General features: G+C 47.1%; 1 protein-coding gene across 3 annotated transcripts; it reads right to left on the bottom strand.

The window, feature by feature from the left end:
- Positions 1-6899: 6899 nt before the first annotated feature.
- On the bottom strand, positions 6900-12750 carry LOC125536738 (uncharacterized). 3 transcript variants are annotated; one of them, XR_007295207.2, is made up of 4 exons: positions 8995-12744; positions 8743-8873; positions 8346-8403; positions 6900-7302 (listed from the first exon to the last, which is right to left on the bottom strand). XR_007295207.2 is itself a non-coding variant. In XM_048699983.2 (4 exons), the coding sequence occupies exons 1-4, from the start codon at positions 12234-12236 to the stop codon at positions 7256-7258; spliced, it is 3516 nt and encodes a 1171-aa protein (XP_048555940.2). In that variant the 5' UTR covers positions 12237-12750; the 3' UTR covers positions 6900-7255. The 3 variants fall into 3 exon arrangements, 2 of the variants coding, with proteins under 2 accessions (XP_048555940.2, XP_048555941.2); XM_048699983.2 differs by having other exon boundaries at positions 6900-7305; positions 8743-8908; positions 8995-12750; XM_048699984.2 differs by having other exon boundaries at positions 8743-8908; positions 8995-12749.
- Between the last annotated feature and the right edge of the window lie 6312 nt (positions 12751-19062).

Here is a 19062-nt window from a genome sequence, read left to right as displayed (position 1 = left end):
TGAATGTCATGCATTAGAATTGCAATAAGTGCAATGTTCTACAACTACAAGCATTTCTAATAAAAATTACAAACATGGTATTTCGGAGGGAAAAAAAGGACTGAGATATAAACACAATAATGTTAAGTAGGAATATGTTTCTTGGGGATTAAGGGACTGAAATTAGGAAGTTGTCCGGTGTGAACATATATATCCCCTCTCCTCTTTGCATAATTGAGTTTTGCGTTCTTTAGACCTAGTGTTGTTAATAATTTCAGATAAATTTCACAGAACCAATTCCAACATCATAAAGAAGTTCCAGAAGGCCAAACAGTTACACCACAGAGCCAAAATTAGTTTAAGAGATACTAATCTATAGAAGCACAAACTGACCATTGCATCATAAAATCCCCCGATTATTATCGATTGACATAAATATATGAATAATTGACGAAAATTATATTTATACAATAAGTAGCAGCGACATACCATATGAGCTCTATGGTGCATACTAATTAAGCTGGAAGTGAGGAAAAAAAGGAGTTCAAATAAGTCAAGAGAAGCTATAAAATATAAAATGTGTATTTTATTTAAAGGAAATTAGTATCAAGAGCTTAAGTTCATATATTCTTATAAATCATCAAAACAAATGAGTAGATTGGGAGGCTGATCTCTCGATGTATCAAATATGTTAGAATCAGAACTAAAGCTATGACAAAGTTTATCATAATTTAGGATAAAAATTGGCTAACCGCATATAAGTGGTATCGGAGCTATTATAGATGTGGTAGTTGTAATAGTTTCTCTCTCAAGATCTAGTACTCAAATAAGTGGTATCGAGGCCGCCGGGGAGATCCCGATCCAATTGGGATGGAGTACGCCATCCCACCTCTCGCTCTCTCTCTCTTTGTTTGATGATATCGTCGTTGCCCCGACACCCTTGCCGTAGAGTTGGCCGTGCAGGCTGTTGTTTGGGCACGAGCATGGTCATAGGTGGTGAGCTGTCGGGCGACACAAAGGAGTGCGCGGAAACTGCAAAGCTGGCGCAGAGGTCGTCGAGAGTGACACAACCCTATCAGTAGCCATAGGTGGGTAGCAATTGGACGTTGTGCGACATGTCGTTCTGCTGCTGTTGGGGGAGGCTGAGATGACCGGTCTACTCTCCTCGCTGGAGCTCAAACCATCATTCCACTGATGGCCTCTGTACCGTCGCCTCTGAGCATTCTGTGCATGGGAGAAGACGAGCGCGTGAGAATGAGGCGAGACAACGCTCTAGTTTTTTTTTGCGCATATTTACCTGGTGGGCCCATTGGGTTAGGTCAACGTGGCTACAATCCAAGCATTTCCAAGTGACTCGTTGGTGGGTCAATGCTAACCATGCAAGCTTAGGACCTAAGAGGAAGAAACTTACATAGTTTTGGGACCCACAACTACTGTTTCAAAGTTATAGGACTAAACTGACACACCTTTGATAGTTTTATGACCCAAAAGTGCAGTTTCGAAGTTATAGGACTAAACTGACACACCTCTGATAGTTTTAGGACCCAAAAGTGTAGTTTCAAAGTTATAGGACTAAACTGACACACCTCCGATAGTTTTAGGACTTATGATGCATTTTACTCTTTAAATTAATATACTCCCTTCGTTTCAAATTACTCGTCGTGGTTTTACGAGTAAGTTGGAACGGAGGAAGTATATATGACTGTTTGGATTGTGACTATCTTTGCCATATATTGCCACATAATTTTTATCATATTTGTCACACTTGCCTTAGTTGAGTTGCTCAAATTGTTAGCAACACTTTGGCTTTTGTAAGAGATTCTTATCATACTTTTTGTGTCTATTACATGTGAGGTTCACTGCTCATAAATAAATCATTGCCTTAGGTGTGGTTAGAACCAAACACTTATCTAACTTGATCAAACTTGCCTAAGTTTAGGTGTGACAAAATGTGGCAAAGTGTGGCTGGAAACCAAACAGCCTCGACAGCACATCACACTTCTGTTCAGTAACATCACCTTGACAAGCTGAATCAGGCGGAGCTCGTTAGCATCTGTCAAACTACAGGGTGTTTGCTGACTGTCAGTAACACTAATTCAGACTTGTGTTCAGTAAAAATTGTAGGAGCAGGAGCTGACTGTAAGCTACAGAGTAGAGTTTGCTTGCCCTGTAGAGTGTAAAGCCACTTCTACCTGGATCAGCAAGCAAATGTGACTTATTCCATCCTCCTCTTCCTTGACCTCGCTGTCGCTGCCGCCGGTGGAGCTCCACCTCCATTGCCTTCTCGACGCCGTGGTCTTCGTTGAGCAGTTGAGCTCGAGGTCTCGGCTGCCGGTGAAGCTCCGTTGTCTCCCCTCCCGAGGCCCGAGCCCCGTCTTCTTTGAGCTGGACACTCTCGAGCCCTGCGTCACTTTCTCGGACACGTTTGCAAAACATTTGTAGATGACCCAAAAAAAATTACCTCCATTGCCTTCTCGACGCCGTGGTCTTCATTTCTCGGACCGTTTACATTTGTGATCCAACGGACAATACTAGATTAGAATATTGGTGTGTTTATATCTGCCGAGAACAATAAGTACAAGCTGTCACCAACGATCCAGGCGTCTGGCCTTGCGCAACCCCTCCCTGCTCGAAACAAGTGGAGAAGGAACTCAGCGGCACCCGGCAAGGATTTCTTGTTAATCTTGGGCGGTCAGGCGTGTGCAAGAGTGGGATGCGTTGCAATCGATCTATACATGCAGATCATGCATATTGAATCATGCAGCTCTGATTCCAGCAGCAGCCCTCGTGTGACCGTGATTTTAAGGGGCTGTTTGGTTCTAGAACTAGTATTGCCACACCTTGCCACACATTTTTACCAAGCTTGCCTAAGGTTAGTTCATCAAAATGAGAGCCACAAGTTGGCAAGTCTAAGGGAATCTTGCCACATTTTTTGTGTGTATGCCATGTGGGGTCCAAGTATGGCTTGTCTAAGGTGTGGCATGAACCAAACACTCACCTAAGTTGGTCAAACTTGCCTAACCTTAGTTGTGGCAATCTTTGGCTAAGTTAGTCACAAACCAAACAGCCCCTAAATGTACTCCCTCTGTAAACTAATATAAAAGTGTTTAGATAACTAAAATAGTAATCTAAATGCTCTTATATTAGTTGACATGTGGAGCCGCAAACCTGACGGCCCACATGCTAGTGACCATAAGTCACCTGACGTAAGTCAGCCAATCTGAGCCCATGCAGAAAAGGCTGGATGATGCAGGGACTGCATCCGGACACCGGCATAAGACCAAACCATCAGCCAGCAGCCATTGCTCCAGGAAATAAGTAGTACTTCTCACCGTGTCAGTCCATGCACAACAAACAGTAGGGTCAATCAAACATACAGTACATAACAAGAGCCGTTAGAATCGCCGCTCCACAACAGACCAACAACAGATATATGCACAATGATGAGGTCGCAAATTAGAGACTCTCGTTGATTGATTAGCAGCAGAGAGATTCCCTTCCCAGTGAAAGCAAGCATTTATTTATTTATTTTGAATGAAAGAGGTTTCCCTCTGATTTCATTAATGAAACCAAAAGCGAGCACACACAAACGAGGTTCATCAGGTTTCATCACAGTCGCATTGAAACTGCACTAAAGCTAAGGGCTACCCCGCCGCATGGGAATTGGGAATACAAAAGAGATGCATCGCATACATCATTTTGCCAGAGAGTTATTCTCCCACAAGTTCAAGATTACAAAAGAGAGGAAGGTATGTCTTCTTCGCTGGTCTCAGCCCTCCAGCCGCTGAACTCCCAGTCTCCACCCCTGCGTCGCCTTGTATATTATTGGCAGTATGATGATACAAGTACATGGCCAGGCAGGCAACAGACCCATATACAGCACTCCCTTTGTTCCATAATGTAGTATGCCCGCGCTTATAGACAGGATCACACTTCTGTTCACTAACACTAATACAGATGGTCAGCTAGTTATACTGCAGTGCAGAGCTTCCACCACATGTTATTGCAGCAGCAGAGCAGAGTATGGCATGCTGTTCCGCCATACACATCTCCAGTTAGCTTAGCAGCACTGACCCAGCACCGAACCGGTCGGGAGGCAGACAGGGAGCAAGGAAAAAGCCCGACAAATGTTTGTTGGACAAGGAGGACGGTGATGGGCCGGCCATGTGATGCGTGCTATCCAATCTCATCTCGTTAGCAATACACCAAGCAATTATCATTCATTGATTCATTGCCACCTTTCTTGTTCCTCTGCCATCTGCAGTTATCTTCCTCCGCTGCTCGACGACGGCTCATCGGCACCTTCACTCACAAGGTAAATCAGGAGGAGATGATGAGCCTCTCACACAAATGACCAGCACCTTCACTCACAAGGTAAATCAGGAGGAGATGATGAGCCTCTCACACAAACGACCCTATCTGCAGCACCAACACAAGGTTGATGAGGAGGAGCGCAACAACACTTGGAACATAACGGTTGGTTAGACCAACAACACTTGGTATCCTTTTCTTTTGCAGTCAGTCAAAACTCTAGGAGGAGCAGCTGACTGTCTAGAATCTACAGGGTAGGTAGTGCTTGCTTACCCTGTTGCACCGAGGCATGCAGCAGCCACTTCTCCTGGCCAGCAACCAAATGCGACTCTTTCTAAGAATAAATCTAACAACATACATAGCTCCCTATACCATAAGGCATGATACAAATCAACATCGACCGGCCTCCCACACGGTCAACGCTAAGTAACAACAGACAGTCAGATAGTAAGCTGGAGTGAAAGTATGGCTGGCTCACAAGGATTTCCCAAGCTTGGATGACGGCAGGTCCCATGCGTTGATCATTTCAGGCCACAAGAAAGAAACACAAAAAAAAACAGTTGTTTGAGTAAGTGATAGGCAAATTAACATGGCCTGAAAATAACTAGCAGCAGCATTGTGAGACTGTAGGGTTCACTCCCCGTAGTTATGCACAAGGTGGGTTCAGTTCGATAAAGGGCGGGGAAGAAATGAACAGGCATATGTGTTGGCACAAGTACACATGAAGGAAGAAAGCCAAGACTCATACTAATTCACAAACTAGTCACCGAGCATGGAAAAAACATACAAGAAAAGGATGTTTCAGTTATCGGTAAACATGGCCCGAAAATAGGAGATAACATAGTTGCAGTTTCTGAAACCACAGCTGCAAACCACTACCTAGCTAAATAAAGGCATGTTTTTCGGTCTCCTCCTGTGAAAGACTTGTATTTCTGTTATGCAAGTAACGGAGAGGTGGGGGATCCCGGTTTGAAGAAAGATGAGCAACGACCGCCATCGCCGTCTTCCTCGAGCTCGAGGTTGCGACCAGCGGCCGAGCCCCGCGTCGCCGTCTTCCTTGAGCTCAACGCCGTGGCCGTCCGTCAAGCTCCGCTGTCTCCACACCCGAGCCCGCGCCGCCGGTCTTCCTTGAGCGACAGGATGGCAAAAAACATTTGCAAATGAAAAAAATGAATAGCCAAGTGGCAAAAAACAGTTGCAAATGAAAAAAATATATAGCCAAGCGCATATGTCATGCGCCGGTACCATCACACACGGTGGTGGTGGTGAGTGGGCTTCATCATTGATTTACCATTGTTTTTTATGTTGCTGAATGCGCATACCGCACATGCCACCGCCACGGCAGGAGCCTCATCTGGCTCATGCCTTGTCGGGTGTGCTTCCATTTCTTTTCTTTTTTGCCTTGTGAATTATACCATGGGCCAATCAATGGACATGAGCGCACCCTCTCTTCTGGTGCTCTGTGCTGTATAGCCTAGCCAGTGCCTCAGTGGTTGACATGTCATTGTTGCGGGATAGATATGCATGCATACATACATAGTACATACTCGCTTCATCCTATACTGTAAGACGTTTTTTAACTCTACTAGATCGAAAAACATCTTACATTATGGGACGGAGGGAGTACTTACATACATATGTACCCCTAAAAAAGGATATGCGTACACGCATACTAATAGAGCAGAATACGCGTCTCGGCACATCGCTAACACCGTAGTCTCATTAACACCAGATTGAATCCCTGCCCTGTGAATTCCCAAGAGCCAAAAAACACCAGCTACAGCTCCCTCCCTGTAGATGTGTTGGCAGTTTCATCCATACCATACACACAGCCAGGCACAGGCAGGCCGACGCTCAGACCAGAGACAGAGAGTCGTCCCTACTCCCTCCGTTCCAAATTACTCTTCGCGGAAATGGATGCATCTAAAACTAAAATACATCTACATACATCCATACCTGCGACAAGTAATTTGGAACGGAGGGACTATGATTTGGTTTGGTTTTGGTCCAACACGATTCAGTAATAATTCAGGTAGTTAGTTGGTTGCTATACCTATACATACAGCAGACCTTCTTACCCTGCCACCACCAACATCTTGCCTTGCATCACTTCAGAAAAAAAAAACATCTTCCATCAAAATGGCATTGCAGCAGCAGAGTGCTGTTCCTCTCAAATCAGGGATACACCAAGCAAGGAAAAAGCCCGACAAATGTTGTCTTGTTAGGCTGGTGCTGGAACACACCAACCAAATTACCACTCATTCATATTCATTCATTCATTGCCACATTTCTTCTCTTCTGTTTGGCCATCTATCTCGGCTCGACGACTCGTCGGCCGCAAGCAGGCCGGGTCTCCAGCACGCTTCTGTTTTGGCACTTCACAAGCTGAATCAGGAGGAGCTCATGAACCTCTCACACAGATGGCCCTATTCGCAGAGCCTTCTTTCACAAGGTGCATCAGGAGGGTCATAACACACAATGGAATGGTTAGATGAACAAGACTCCCTACATTTTGCAGCCAAAACTGTAGGAGCAGAGCTGCTGGCAGACGAGCCTCCGGTGCCCTTTTTGCAGCACTTCGCAAGGTGAATCAGGAGGAGAGCAACACGGAACATAACGGTTGGTTAGACCAACAGGACTCGGTATCATTTTGCAGTCAAAACTGTAGGAGGAGCGGCTGGCTGTCAACAAGCTACAGGGCAGTGTTTGCTTACCCTGTACCAGAGGAGGCACCACCAGCCACTTCTTCCTGGACCAGCAAGGAAATGTGAATTCTTTCAACTCAACTAGGGATCTAACAACCAGACTAGCCTACCTAGCATAAGACCACATAGTACAGACCAACAGCGACCGGTCGACCGGCTCCAGCGCCCGGCCTTCGACGGTCCAGGATAACTAACAACAGACAGACAGACAGACAGTAAGCTGGAGCACAAGTTACAACACACCATGGCTGGCTAGCTCATCAGGACTTCCCCAGCTCGGATGACGGCAGGTCCCACACGTTGATCACTTCTGGCCAAAAAAGGGAAAGAAAAGAAAACATTATTAAGGCGGAAGACATGGCCTGAAAATAACTAGCAGCGAAGCAGATCTGTAGAATTCACTCCCCGCAGCCCAAGGTTCAGTTCTGTTGAATAAAGCATGGACAAGAAATGAACAAGCATATGTTTTGGCACAGGCACACAGGAAGATTCATGGTTGACAAACTAGTCACCGAGCATGGAAAAGACTACCAAGAAAAGTTGTTTCAGTAAGCGGTAAACACGGCCTGAAAATAGGAGATAACATAGTTGCAGCACCCTGGCAGAAACAAGATTTGTAGAAACTAGATACCGCATCCCAGGGTAGGTTCAGTTAAACATAGCATGCAGGATACATGAACAAACATAACTGTAGAGTTGTTTCAGTAAGTTAGCACAGGCACACGTACAGGAACCCAGGACGAAAGCCAAGACAAATTGGCAAACTAGTCACCAGGTATGGAAAAATATATAGATCATCGAATGGGGGATATGGCGCAGCCATATTATAACACATACAGACTAAGCAGAAAAAGAGCAAATATCTTTGTACGGAACTGAAAACGTACTCTGTAAAAGAATAACATGGTATTCATATTCCTATGCAAATAAAACATGGTTTTCATATAAACAGAAAATAATGGAAAATAGTCGGTCCACCTAAAGAAATGACCTGCGCTTATATCACTAAATGACATGATGTTGCTGTAATCCATGTGGGCATGCAAATGACTCTTGGAACCATTTCAGAAAAGAAAATTAAATAATGCCTCCAGCAGTACAGGCAGTACAGGCAGCTATCATGCATATGTGGCTTGGTCCAAAAGTTCAACGGAATATCAGCATACATATTAATCGAGCAGCCAGGAATGTGCACCCAAGTTAACTAATCTACACAAGCTTCATTCACATATATATATGGTAAAAATTTGAGACAAACCAGGCTGGCAACGCTCCAGTTTCAGCAAGAACAAACATAAAAGCTGGGAAAGGAAATTTGTGCATTTCCAGAAGTGAAGTGGGAGAGCTTACCTAATGGTATCTTGTCAAACGCACCACCATATAGGACGCCATCATCACTGGGAATTCCCTGGTGAAATGAGAAACCGTTTAAATATCTTACTTAAAGAGATAACGACAAAAAGGTATGAATACAGGACAGAAATGCAATGCTGGGGATCATAGTTAGAGAAGAACAATGACGAAGTGCGGTACTGAGAAATGCCAATAAGAGCATGAACAGACTGATTTGGTAATTACCCCTTGAGCATGTGACTATATGGGCAAATCATTGGTGAGAAGCGCAACCCCTAGTATTAAAGAAAGTTGTACAGTAACAGTTACCCTCTCTAGCTAGTTTACTGGCTGCACGAAGAATAATGAACGAAAATGAGGGCACAGATATATTCTTTCAAAACAGCCATCTCACCTGTGCATTGACAGCTCCCATCCCAGTCCACCTATTCCCGGAATGTGGTGGAACTGATGAAGAAGATGCTGGGATGTTAGTCTGATGGTCAGGAAAGCTTGCGGCTTGCTCGTCTTGAGAACACATACGTTCTGGCAGAAAATTATCCACGTGTAAGGCATCACTTCTGTATAGTGGACATGTTCAAATGTAAAAGATTGCCCTCTCCCCCCCTGAGATTTGCGACAAAAAGAATGATGAAAGAAAGCTTACTTGGGTTCTAAGAACTCTCTGGTACCAGGCTGCTCTGCATAATCATCATCATCGTCGTCGTCATCCAAATTAATTATAGGAATCATCATTTGGCCATTGTCCAGGCTGCGAAGTGTAGCTTGTCTCTTTGCAGCCCGGTCCATTTGCCCATCCTTCAACTGGCCCCCATCAACTGCAGATTTATTAACTGAATCATCTGTTAGTAGCATCTGTTCACCGTTCAGATCACAATGATCCAAGTCATGCACAACTGTAACATGATCTAGAAGCATTTGTTCCTCCTTTATCTGGTGATTAACGTCTGCAGCACGATCAGGTAGGAATTGCTCATTCTCCACCTGCTCCTCCCCATCTTGCTTTAGCATTGTTTCCTCATTGTTTAAAAGCATTTGCTCGCCCTCCTGCTGTTGATCACCCTGTCCATGCTCATCGGCTATCTGATTTATAAGCATCTGCTCGCTGTTCTGGTAGTTCCTATCCAAATCATGCATGACAATACCCTGATTTAGAAGCACCTGATCATCCTCGAACTGTTGGTTTTCATCTGCACGTTTATCTTGAACTTGAGTATCTGGAGGATCAGAGTATGCTTGCTGACTCATCTGACCAACTAAATCAGGCAGAGAATCAGAAGCATGTTCTTCAGGAGGATCACCGGGAATCTCAGTCACTTCACAGCTCTCACGAGTTCCGTCGACATTGAGGTCAAAAATTTGATACCAAGCCGGCAGCTCTTCTTCATCTCTAGTAGGATCACCATCAGCAGCTTCAATTTCAATTTGTGGAGTTTCCTCGACAAGTTCAGATTCATGTTCAGTTTGCGGAGCCTCCATTTCACCTGCCACTTGAAGTTCAGTTCCAAGCTCAATTTCCATTTGTGGAGTTTCCTCGACAAGTTCAGTTTCAGGTTCACTTTGCGGAGCCTCTATTTCACCTGCCACTTGAAGTTCAGTTCCAAGCTCAATTTCCATTTGTGGAGTTTCCTCGACAAGTTCAGTTTCAGGTTCACTTTGCAGAGCCTCCATTTCACCTGTCACTTGAAGTTCAGTTCCAAGCTCAATTTCCCTTTGTGGAGTTTCCTCAACAAGTTCAGTTTCAGGTTCACTTTGCAGAGCCTCCATTTCACCTGCCACTTGAAATTCAGTTCCAAGTTCACTTTGCGGAGCCTCCATTTCACCTACCACTTGAAGTGCACTTCCAAGTTCACTATGCAGAGCCTCCATTTCACCTGCTACTTGAAGTTCAGCCTCAGGTTCACTTTGTGGAGCCTCCATTTCATAGGCAACTTGAAGTTCAGCCTCAGGTTCACTTTGTGGAGCCTCCATTTCATCGGCAACTTGAAGTTCAGCTTCAGATTCACTTTGTGGAGCCTCCATTTCACTTGCAACTTGAAGTTCAGCTTCAGGTTCACTTTGTGGAGCCTCCATTTCACTTGCAACTTGAAGTTCAGTTTCAGGTTCACTTTGAGGAACCTCCATTTCACCTGCAACTTGAAGCTCAGTTTCACGTTCACTTTGCGGAGCCTCCACTTCATCGGTACCTTGAAGTTCAGTTTCAAGTTCACTCTGCGGAGCCACTATTTCAGCTGCAACTTGAATTTTAGTTTCAGGTTCACTCTGCAGAACCTCCATTTCATTTCTAACTTGAAGTTCAGTTCCAAGTTCACTCTGCAGAGCCTCCATTTCACCTCTAACTTGAAGTCCAGTTTCAGGTTGACTTTGCGGAGCCTCCGTTTCACCTCTAACTTCAGAACAACCACTGTTGTCAGCCACTGGTTCAATCAGGCATGCATCCACACGCGCAACGCCCGCCTCCGTGTCCTCCTCGACGTCGCTGAGCTGGGGCTGCGTGTGCCCCGGTTCCTCATCAGGCTGTGATGGATGAACATCCACCATGGACAGTTGGTGGCTGGCATTTATTTCAGCAGCATCAGCATCAGCATCATTCAAGCCAGCAACAGCAGCAGCCTCATCGTCCTGACCATTGTCCTCTGTTTCCATCTCTTCATATTCATAGGTGACACCATCATCATCTTCACCATGATCATCTGATTCCACAACCTCCTCATACTCATACTCTGCCTCTTCATCTTCATGTCTGGCACCATCATGCTCTGGTTCCACCGAAGCTTCATCTTCACGGCCGGCACCGTCAGTCGCCTCCACCATCACCACCTCCGAGCGAGGAATCTTTGGATCCATTGGCAGTTTATCGACATCATCGCCGTCCACATCACCGTCGCGGCTGGCAACAGTTGCAGGCTCTGCTGGCACCTTGCTCTGATCCAGATCGCCACTGCGTGGCTGATCGAAATCACCACCGCGTGGTCGCCAGTCTGGATCCCTCCGGCCACCGCTGTAAGAGCTCCTGGGCCTGGTTCTGCTCCGGCTCCGGCTCCGGCTTCTACTCCTGCTTCTGCTCCTCCGCTTGCGGTCCAGTCTGCGGTCAACAGAGGGCCGGCGGTCATCGATGGGGGCCGGCCGGCGGTCGTCGCTGGAGGCCCGGCGGTCGTTCTGCGAGTAGGAGCGTGACATGGCGGGTCTCCTCTTCTCGTCGTACGGGTGGCTCCGGCGAACGCCCCGGTCGGCATCACCGCCAGCACCGCGTCCGCCATCGCCCTCGTTGTACCTGCGTCTTCCGTCAAAGCTCTGGGTCCTCCGGTCCCAGCCCGACTTGGCCCGGGCTAGCCTGGCGCCGTCGTCCTCGTCCCTCTTGTCGCGGCCCCAGTCGGCGCCGCCGCCTCCTCCTCCGTTCCTCCGCCATCTGGGGTCGTCTCCGTCGTCATCCCTCTTCCTGGTGTAGCCGGCGGGGGCGGAGATCTCGGGGCGGGGGCTGGGGATGGGGTGCTGCTTGGGGTCGTCCCTGGCGTGGAGAACGTGGTGGTGCTTGGGGCTGGGGTCTTCCCGGGCGTGGAGAACGTGGTCGGGGAGGACGCCCTGCGCGACCAGGTAGTGGGCGGCCAGGCGGCCGGCCTCGAGGAGCACGTCGTTGCGCCAGCGCCGTTCGGCGGCGACGACCAGCGCGGCCGCCGGCGGCGGGAGGGGCTTCTCGTCCAACGCCAGCAGGCGGCGCGGGGGCGGCCGTTCGGGGCTGCTGCGCCGCGGCGGGGCCCGGCGCTGGTGGTGCTGCGGCCGCGGGGAGGGCGGCGGCAGGGGCGGGGACCGTCGGCGGTATCGTCCTCCCGATGACGGCGGCGGCGGGGCCGGCGGCTCGCGTCCGCGAATGCGCGACCTCGGGTGCATCGGGTCCTAGGAGGGACGGGAAAGCCTCCTCCTTTCCTCCGACGGGGGGCGGCGGATTCGTGGCGAAATGCGTTCGGCGAGTTTTCGGTCAGTCCGTCGGCGCGTTTCTCGGTCAGAGCGGCGAGATCTGCATCTGCGGCGTCGTCTGCTTGCGTTCTTCGTCGGCGGGCCGTGGCGGGGCGGGTCTCCCGGCGCGGCGGCGCGGCCGGAGGCGGAGGCGGAGCGAGGAGATTTGAGAGCGAGGGTTTGCTTTGTGAGTGGGGGGTTGCCTCTGCCTATTTGAGCACACGCACAACCACACCCACACACCCGCTGGTTTTCACTGCGGCCCGTGGGCAGTTGCCCTTTTTTTTACTGCGTGGTAAACTGGTAATAATAGACCGATAATCACCGTCAAAATTACATTACATGGGTTAATTAGTTTAATCATCGGTGTGTTTCTAGTTAACAATGGCGATGTGAGGAGTGATGCCTCGTGTTAGGTTTGAGCCTCTCCCCTTCATCATAGATCCGGATATTTGCCGTCTCGAAATATTTTCGATATCATTTTCTATGACTAATCTAAGAAACATAGTTTGATGAAGGGGAAAAGATGCTTGGAAAACACGAAACCGTTACCGGAGCGCATTTTCAACTGCCTAACTTTGGCCCCGAGGATCCGGTGCCCCTGGTTAGGGGTCTAGCGCCGAGGATCCGGCGCCCCCGGTTAGGGTTCTAGTTCGTCCATCCAGATATTTCGGATAAATTGGTAACGTATCGCCGTTTTCATTTTTTATTTATAAGTTGGTCTTGACGTGACTGTTGCCGGTAGGAATTATGGCGCATGATAAATGCTTGGGTAACGCCTCTTATCTGTGGGATTGCTGTCGGAGGCACCCTCGTCGTGATGCGGAACTGTGTTGGTACTTTCGTGTCGTTTTTTAGGGTGTTGATCATGTTGGCATGACCTGGCCTTGGTTTCGACGCCGCTCTAAATAATCGGATATTGGTGGCGTTGGTCACGTCACCGGTAGGAACCCGAAGGCAGATACCGACAATGTTGTTGATGCGAGGTGTACAAATCATGCCGTGTTACGAAAACCAGTATTTCTTTCCTTATCATTCCACCCACGGGGATCGATGTGGTCCTCCGAGGAAGAAATCGCTTGTACACATTTCGTATTTGCCTAGGACGCTCGTATGACTCTCGTTCTGCCATGAGTAGTGATGGTCTTAGGGGGTCTTCTTTCGAATTCGAAACAAACATATGCATGGCGGCTAGTCCGTTTCTGATTTTTGGGACCAAGAGGCAACGTGTTATCGTCTCTAATTTAGAAGCGGTCTATGAGTTGCCCGCTGCATATCGAAAGTGGTGTTTCATAGATTCTCTGGTAATGCCTCTTACGCACGGGATAGGTACAAAAGGCGCCATCTCGCGACGCGTGAATCCCGTTGATACTTTTGGCATCGTTTAACGTTGTGCGTTTATCATGTTGACCTAACCGATACAAACCCAGGTGCGGACACCGGTGGTGTCGCCAATATAGACGACACAAAATTCTGCCGAAACCAGTGTTGATCAGATTCACAACTACTTGTGAGGTCCTCCGGGGGAAACGGGGTTTGTATTCACGCGTGCATATCTTATTTGTTCCAACCTCCTTTGTTTAGTAATTACTGAGATATTTGTATAGATTTCTTGTTTACTTATGGCATCTCCAACTCCGGCCCTTTCGTCTGGACCGTGTTGTCCGGACGTGTTTTGTCATCAAACACGGTATCGCGTCGGTCCATGGTGCGGTCCAGACGTCCGTTTTCCCGCAAACCGAAGGAAAACTAGGGGCTTTGCTAGAGTCCAGGCCGCCGCACGGAGGACTCTGACACTCCCGGCCCACTCAAACCGCCCTGCCAGTCCACTTTTTTTAACTCCGCCCCTACTACCCCTTGCTTTGTATCTATACCTTCCTCGTCCAATGTTGTCGCTGTACCTTCCCGGCTGTCGCCCAGGCATCATAGGACCTCTACAACCCCCACCAACACGTCTGGCCTCCTTGGACTACGTTACCGTCCACCCTGGATCCCTCCGCAACTAGGTACCATCCGCCCCTAGCCGACGATGTCCATCGTGGACACCACGTCCTAGGTGTTTGGTCAAATGCCATTAAGCTTTTTTGTTGAACTTTTTGTTGTTTTCAAGAGTAAGCACGATGGTGAGTGCTCAGTGAAGGAGGATGAGTTGTTGTGTGATGCCTGGTTAGCCTTATCTACGGACTTTGTAGGCAGGAATTCAAGGGGCTTGATCTTTTGGCAACGTGTGCATGGCTCCTTTCATGTATAAAAGAACTTCACGCCCTACAACATACACATCATCCAGGAACACAAATGTGAAGTCGATATCGCATCGATGGTACACCATCCGCAACTCTGTCATGAAGTTTTGCGGTGCGATTGCACGAGTGGAGCACATTGTGGCCATCGCGTACCATGGCGATCGTACGTTTTGCTCCGTTGATCTTCGTGTTGTTTAATTTATTCATTCACTCAATGTTATTCTACACATTGTATAGACTGCACACGCTGCAGAAATATACTACATGCAGGTCATTCGCACACATATATTGTTGAATGAAATTTAAAGGGCAATATGTGTGGGAAGACTTATGTCAGTTTTAAATAGCATTGTTGAATTTGTAATTGATAAATTCAAAAAAATCCTTTGAACATCATGTTATTGCAGATGTAGTCCTATTTACATTTGAACTGGTATTAGTGTACTAGATATACTTGTGTGTTATTTATGAATCAATTGTGCCACACTTTTACGATTACTTTGAGTACTGCGGTAAAAAAGATAAAGCCAAATATTTAGACTGTTTGTTGGATCCTTTTGAACCATACTTTTTTTTCATTAACGATGGTTGTTGTTATGATGCGCTAGTTGATACGGTAGTAGTATAACAATGTTTGCCGAGCCTCGATAAGGAAAAGAGATGGCCTTGGGCGCTGGTATGGACTTCTTTCTGGCGTGTCTTGTGCTCGTTGAGGCCCAAACAGTGCCAATGTGTCTGAAGAGCGCATCGAGATAGACGCTCAATCTAATCTGGGGAAGGATCGAGGCTGTGGAGTATGGGTCAAACTCAAACATGAAAGTAGTACGATGGACAGTTATTCGCAAAAAAAAAAGTACAATGGACAGTTGGGGTGTGACGACGCCACCGCACCTTGTGCCAAACAAATTAATAGTACCGCAAGCATTAATGGGCTTCCTTAAACAGAAGATGATTTCTTTTTCTGGAAATGGCCGAGGTGGGACCCACCGGCCAAACAATGCTACGTGTCGCCACTGGTCAGTCGGTCGTCTGACACGTACCTACGTGGCCCAAACGATCTGCCGCTGGGCCGCAACCTTCCCACGGCCCATGCAAAATGGAGCCCGCTGGAGAAGCAACGCTATCCTAATTCCCTTCCGGCTATCCTGAAAAAATAAACTACTTACTTGCATTCTCTCGCTTAAAAAAAGCTGCTTACTGCCAGAAGGTAAATGACCCGAGGCCTCCCTCCACGAGAGTAAAAAAGTAAAACACAAAAGGACCGAAGACATTTCTTTAATCTTGACCTTTCTTTGATGAGTTGAAAGAATAAAATCGTAGTAGTAAACTCAAAAAGAAAGTGAAAATTGCATCAATCAAAATCTGTTCATCAAGATTCAAGAATTTGGTTAGGCCATCTGGCGCTTCGTCGGTCAGCGGCGAGATCTACATCAACTGCGCATCTTGTGCATGCATTCTCCATCCGAGTGCACAATGTGGATGGGCCCGCAACTATTGATCAGATGGCGTTGATGGTGTTTCTCACATTGTTCAGACCAGCACAGCTTCATCTTACTCGGCGAAGGCCGACCGACACCTGTCCTAGTCATGTTCTAGTAGCCGAGCCGCTTGCTGGACCGACGTCTCACAATGGCATGGGGTACAAGGTATGTTTGTCTTGGTTTGGTAGATCGTCCGAGGAACCTCGTTCATGGGTGGAATCCGGTGTCGCTCCTTGCGGCGGGAAACCCATCCACCCGTGTGTCTGGAAGATGAGCTACCCACTTCGGGAGATGTCCCCGCGCGCTTCTTGGCTAGTGCACCATACCTCGAGCGCCTTTGCACGCGTCATCCCACCGACCATCCTGGTCTCGTATGCATTTCTTGTGTTTGCATGCGGGTGGTCGTATGAATTTGTTTGTGGCGTGTCAGGCGCTGGTACCAATGTGGTGAAGATCGATGCTCTTCTGTTCTTTTCTGGTCGGTCATGCAACGGCCATGGGACCCACCGTTCATCCACTGCCACGTCTCTCCACTGGTCAATCCTCGTCGTCCGCTCCTGGCTGACACGTACCTGCTGCTGCTGCTGCTCGGGCTGCTCGGTCTGCTGCTGCTGCTGCTCGGCCTGCAGGCATCGCACGGCCCATGCAGAGCTAGGCCGAAGCAGAACTACCAGTAAAGAAAGGCCGACCTGACAGTAGTAGTATGACCTGAGTGAGTCCTCCGTGAAAACGACCTGAAGCAGTATTTCCTTAGTTCTGACCCTTGTTGGATGAGTTTTAGGTCTGTTTAGTTTGAGACTATAAGTTTGCCTAAGGTTGCCATATCTAAGGTTAAATAAGTTTGACCAACTTAAATCAGCGTTTGGTTAAACCCACACTTTAGGAAAGCCACACTAGGGTTTCATATCACATACATTTAAAAAGTGTGACAAGATTTTCTTAGATTTGTCAGCTTGTGACTCTCATTTTGAAGAACTAACATTAGACAAGTGTGGCAACATTTATATGACAAAGTATGACATGATTAGGCCTAAAATCAAACAACCCCTTAATTTAGGTGCTGAAAGAGGGTGGCAAATCGAACGTTGCTCATGTCAATTTATGTTGTTCGGGCATGACAATATTTTAAGCAAGTACGACAAATTCGTCCAATTTAGTTCTTTGTCAAGACTAGGTATGTGTCCGTGCGTTATCAGGGGCCAATTTTTTTAACATAATAAGAGGACCATGTGATTTTTTTGATGCAAAACAAATAGACAAAACAAGAATATGGTTTGGCTGTAAAGTATAGATTTTCTACCATTTCTTAAACTAACAAAATAGGTATAGGTCCGTGATTAATCTGCTCTACTGGATCATCAAAGATAAGAGACTGATTAATACTTTCTTTGCTTACGAACCATGAATTAATTGCTATTTATTCTGTTGCCAAAGAGGTCTGCAGGAGGATGAAGGGGCGAGCAAAACGCAAGAGCAAATCTTGCATATTTTTTAAGTAGTATAATAGAGATTTGTCGTGCTCGCTGAAGGAATTTTTCATCCTCGCGACAACATAATTTACAATAAAAACATTTGATTTGACATGCCCTCCCAACAAACATCAGCACAATACTGTTTTCGTTGTTTTAAGGTGCTATGAGCAAAAGCCAGGCCGAGTGAGATACAACTCAGCAGCTACGGCTACATCAGGTAGCGCCAAAATAACAGAAGGAGAATCATAAAGGAGGTACAAAAAGCATACAAAAAATGTAGCACCCATTACTATCTAGGCATGTTCGTAAAAGTAGGTGCTAGTTTTGTCAGATCAATAAGAGGTATACCACTAAGAAGACATAGAGAAGAAGTTGCCAGCTGTCGCGCAATCACTCTGCACCTTGAATAGCTCAGCGAACCGCAACCATTATCGAAGGGCATCCCACTACCTAGGCACGCCATGAAAGAGAGAATCACGTACCATGCCAAAGAGCAATGTTCGGTCGAGATAGCTCCTACACATCCTCTAGGCCCCACGGCCACATTGAAAATAGAGAAAACCAACGCATCATGCGAGGCAACGATATCGCAAGCATGGTCGAAGGGCACCAGACACCAAGACCTCACAACCACCACAAATGTCCAAGACATAGGCCAACCATCAGTGCCAGGACGACCAAAGTATTGGACGCCGCCACAGACCATTTTCACCGCCATCACCCTACACTCCAACCACCCAACAAACGCTCCAACCTAGACATCAAGAAACCAATGGAGGATCCATGGCCCCAAAACAACGCCCCGAGTGAAGAAACGACATCGAGGCGTCATCATTGTCTGGTCCATAAAAGGATATCTGTCTTTCCTCCGGGGCACACGAATTAACGGGCAACAATAGCTCCTCAGTGATGCCTTCAATAAGGGATGCGGTGCCCGAAGGCGTCGCTGTCATCATTGCTATTGAAATTGGGACCAGACTTTTGCCTGAAGCATACTGCTACCTCTTGAGCTTGCGTTGGATTTCCCCGAAGGAAAGGATGATGCAGCAGAGTAGCGTAAGTATTTCCCTCAGTTTTTGAGAACCAAGGTATCAATCCAGTAGGAGGCCACGCTCAAGTCCCTCGTACCTGCACAAAACGATAGCTACTCGCAACCAACGCGATTAGGGGTTGTCAATCCCTTCACGGTCACTTACGAGAGTGAGATCTGATAGATATACTATTTTTGGTATAGAGATGCAAAGTGAAAAGTAAAAGGCAAAGTAAAAAAGCAAAACAAAATTAAAGTGATGGAGATTGATATGATGAGAATAGACCCGGGGCCCATAGGTTTCACTAGTGGCTTCTCTCAAGAGCATAAGTATTCTACGGTGGGTGAACAAATTACTGTTGAGCAATTGACAGAATTGAGCATAGTTATGAGAATATCTAGGTATGATCATGTATATAGGCATCACGTCCGTGACAAGTAGACCAAAACGATTCTGCATCTACTACTATTACTCCACTCATCGACCGCTATCTAGCATGCATCTGTATTAAGTTAAAAACATAGTAACGCTTT

Source organism: Triticum urartu, chromosome 2A, assembly GCF_056163025.1.
Source record: "Triticum urartu cultivar PI428250 chromosome 2A, HENAU_Tu73, whole genome shotgun sequence".
Lineage (NCBI taxonomy): Eukaryota > Viridiplantae > Streptophyta > Magnoliopsida > Poales > Poaceae > Triticum > Triticum urartu.
Note: the sequence above shows the minus strand (reverse complement) of the source record. Positions and strands in the feature narration are given on the sequence as shown.

Excerpts from the sequence above, each read along its gene's own strand:
- LOC125536738 (XM_048699983.2), bottom strand. The coding sequence starts at position 12,236 with ATGCACCCGAGGTCGCGCATTCGCGGACGCGAGCCGCCGGCCCCGCCG. Across the intron at positions 8,909-8,994 it reads AGAGAGTTCTTAGAACCCAA|AAGTGATGCCTTACACGTGG; the intron begins GTAAGCTTTCTT and ends TCCACTATACAG. Across the intron at positions 7,306-8,345 it reads GTTTGACAAGATACCATTAG|AAGTGATCAACGTGTGGGAC; the intron begins GTAAGCTCTCCC and ends TTTTTTGGCCAG.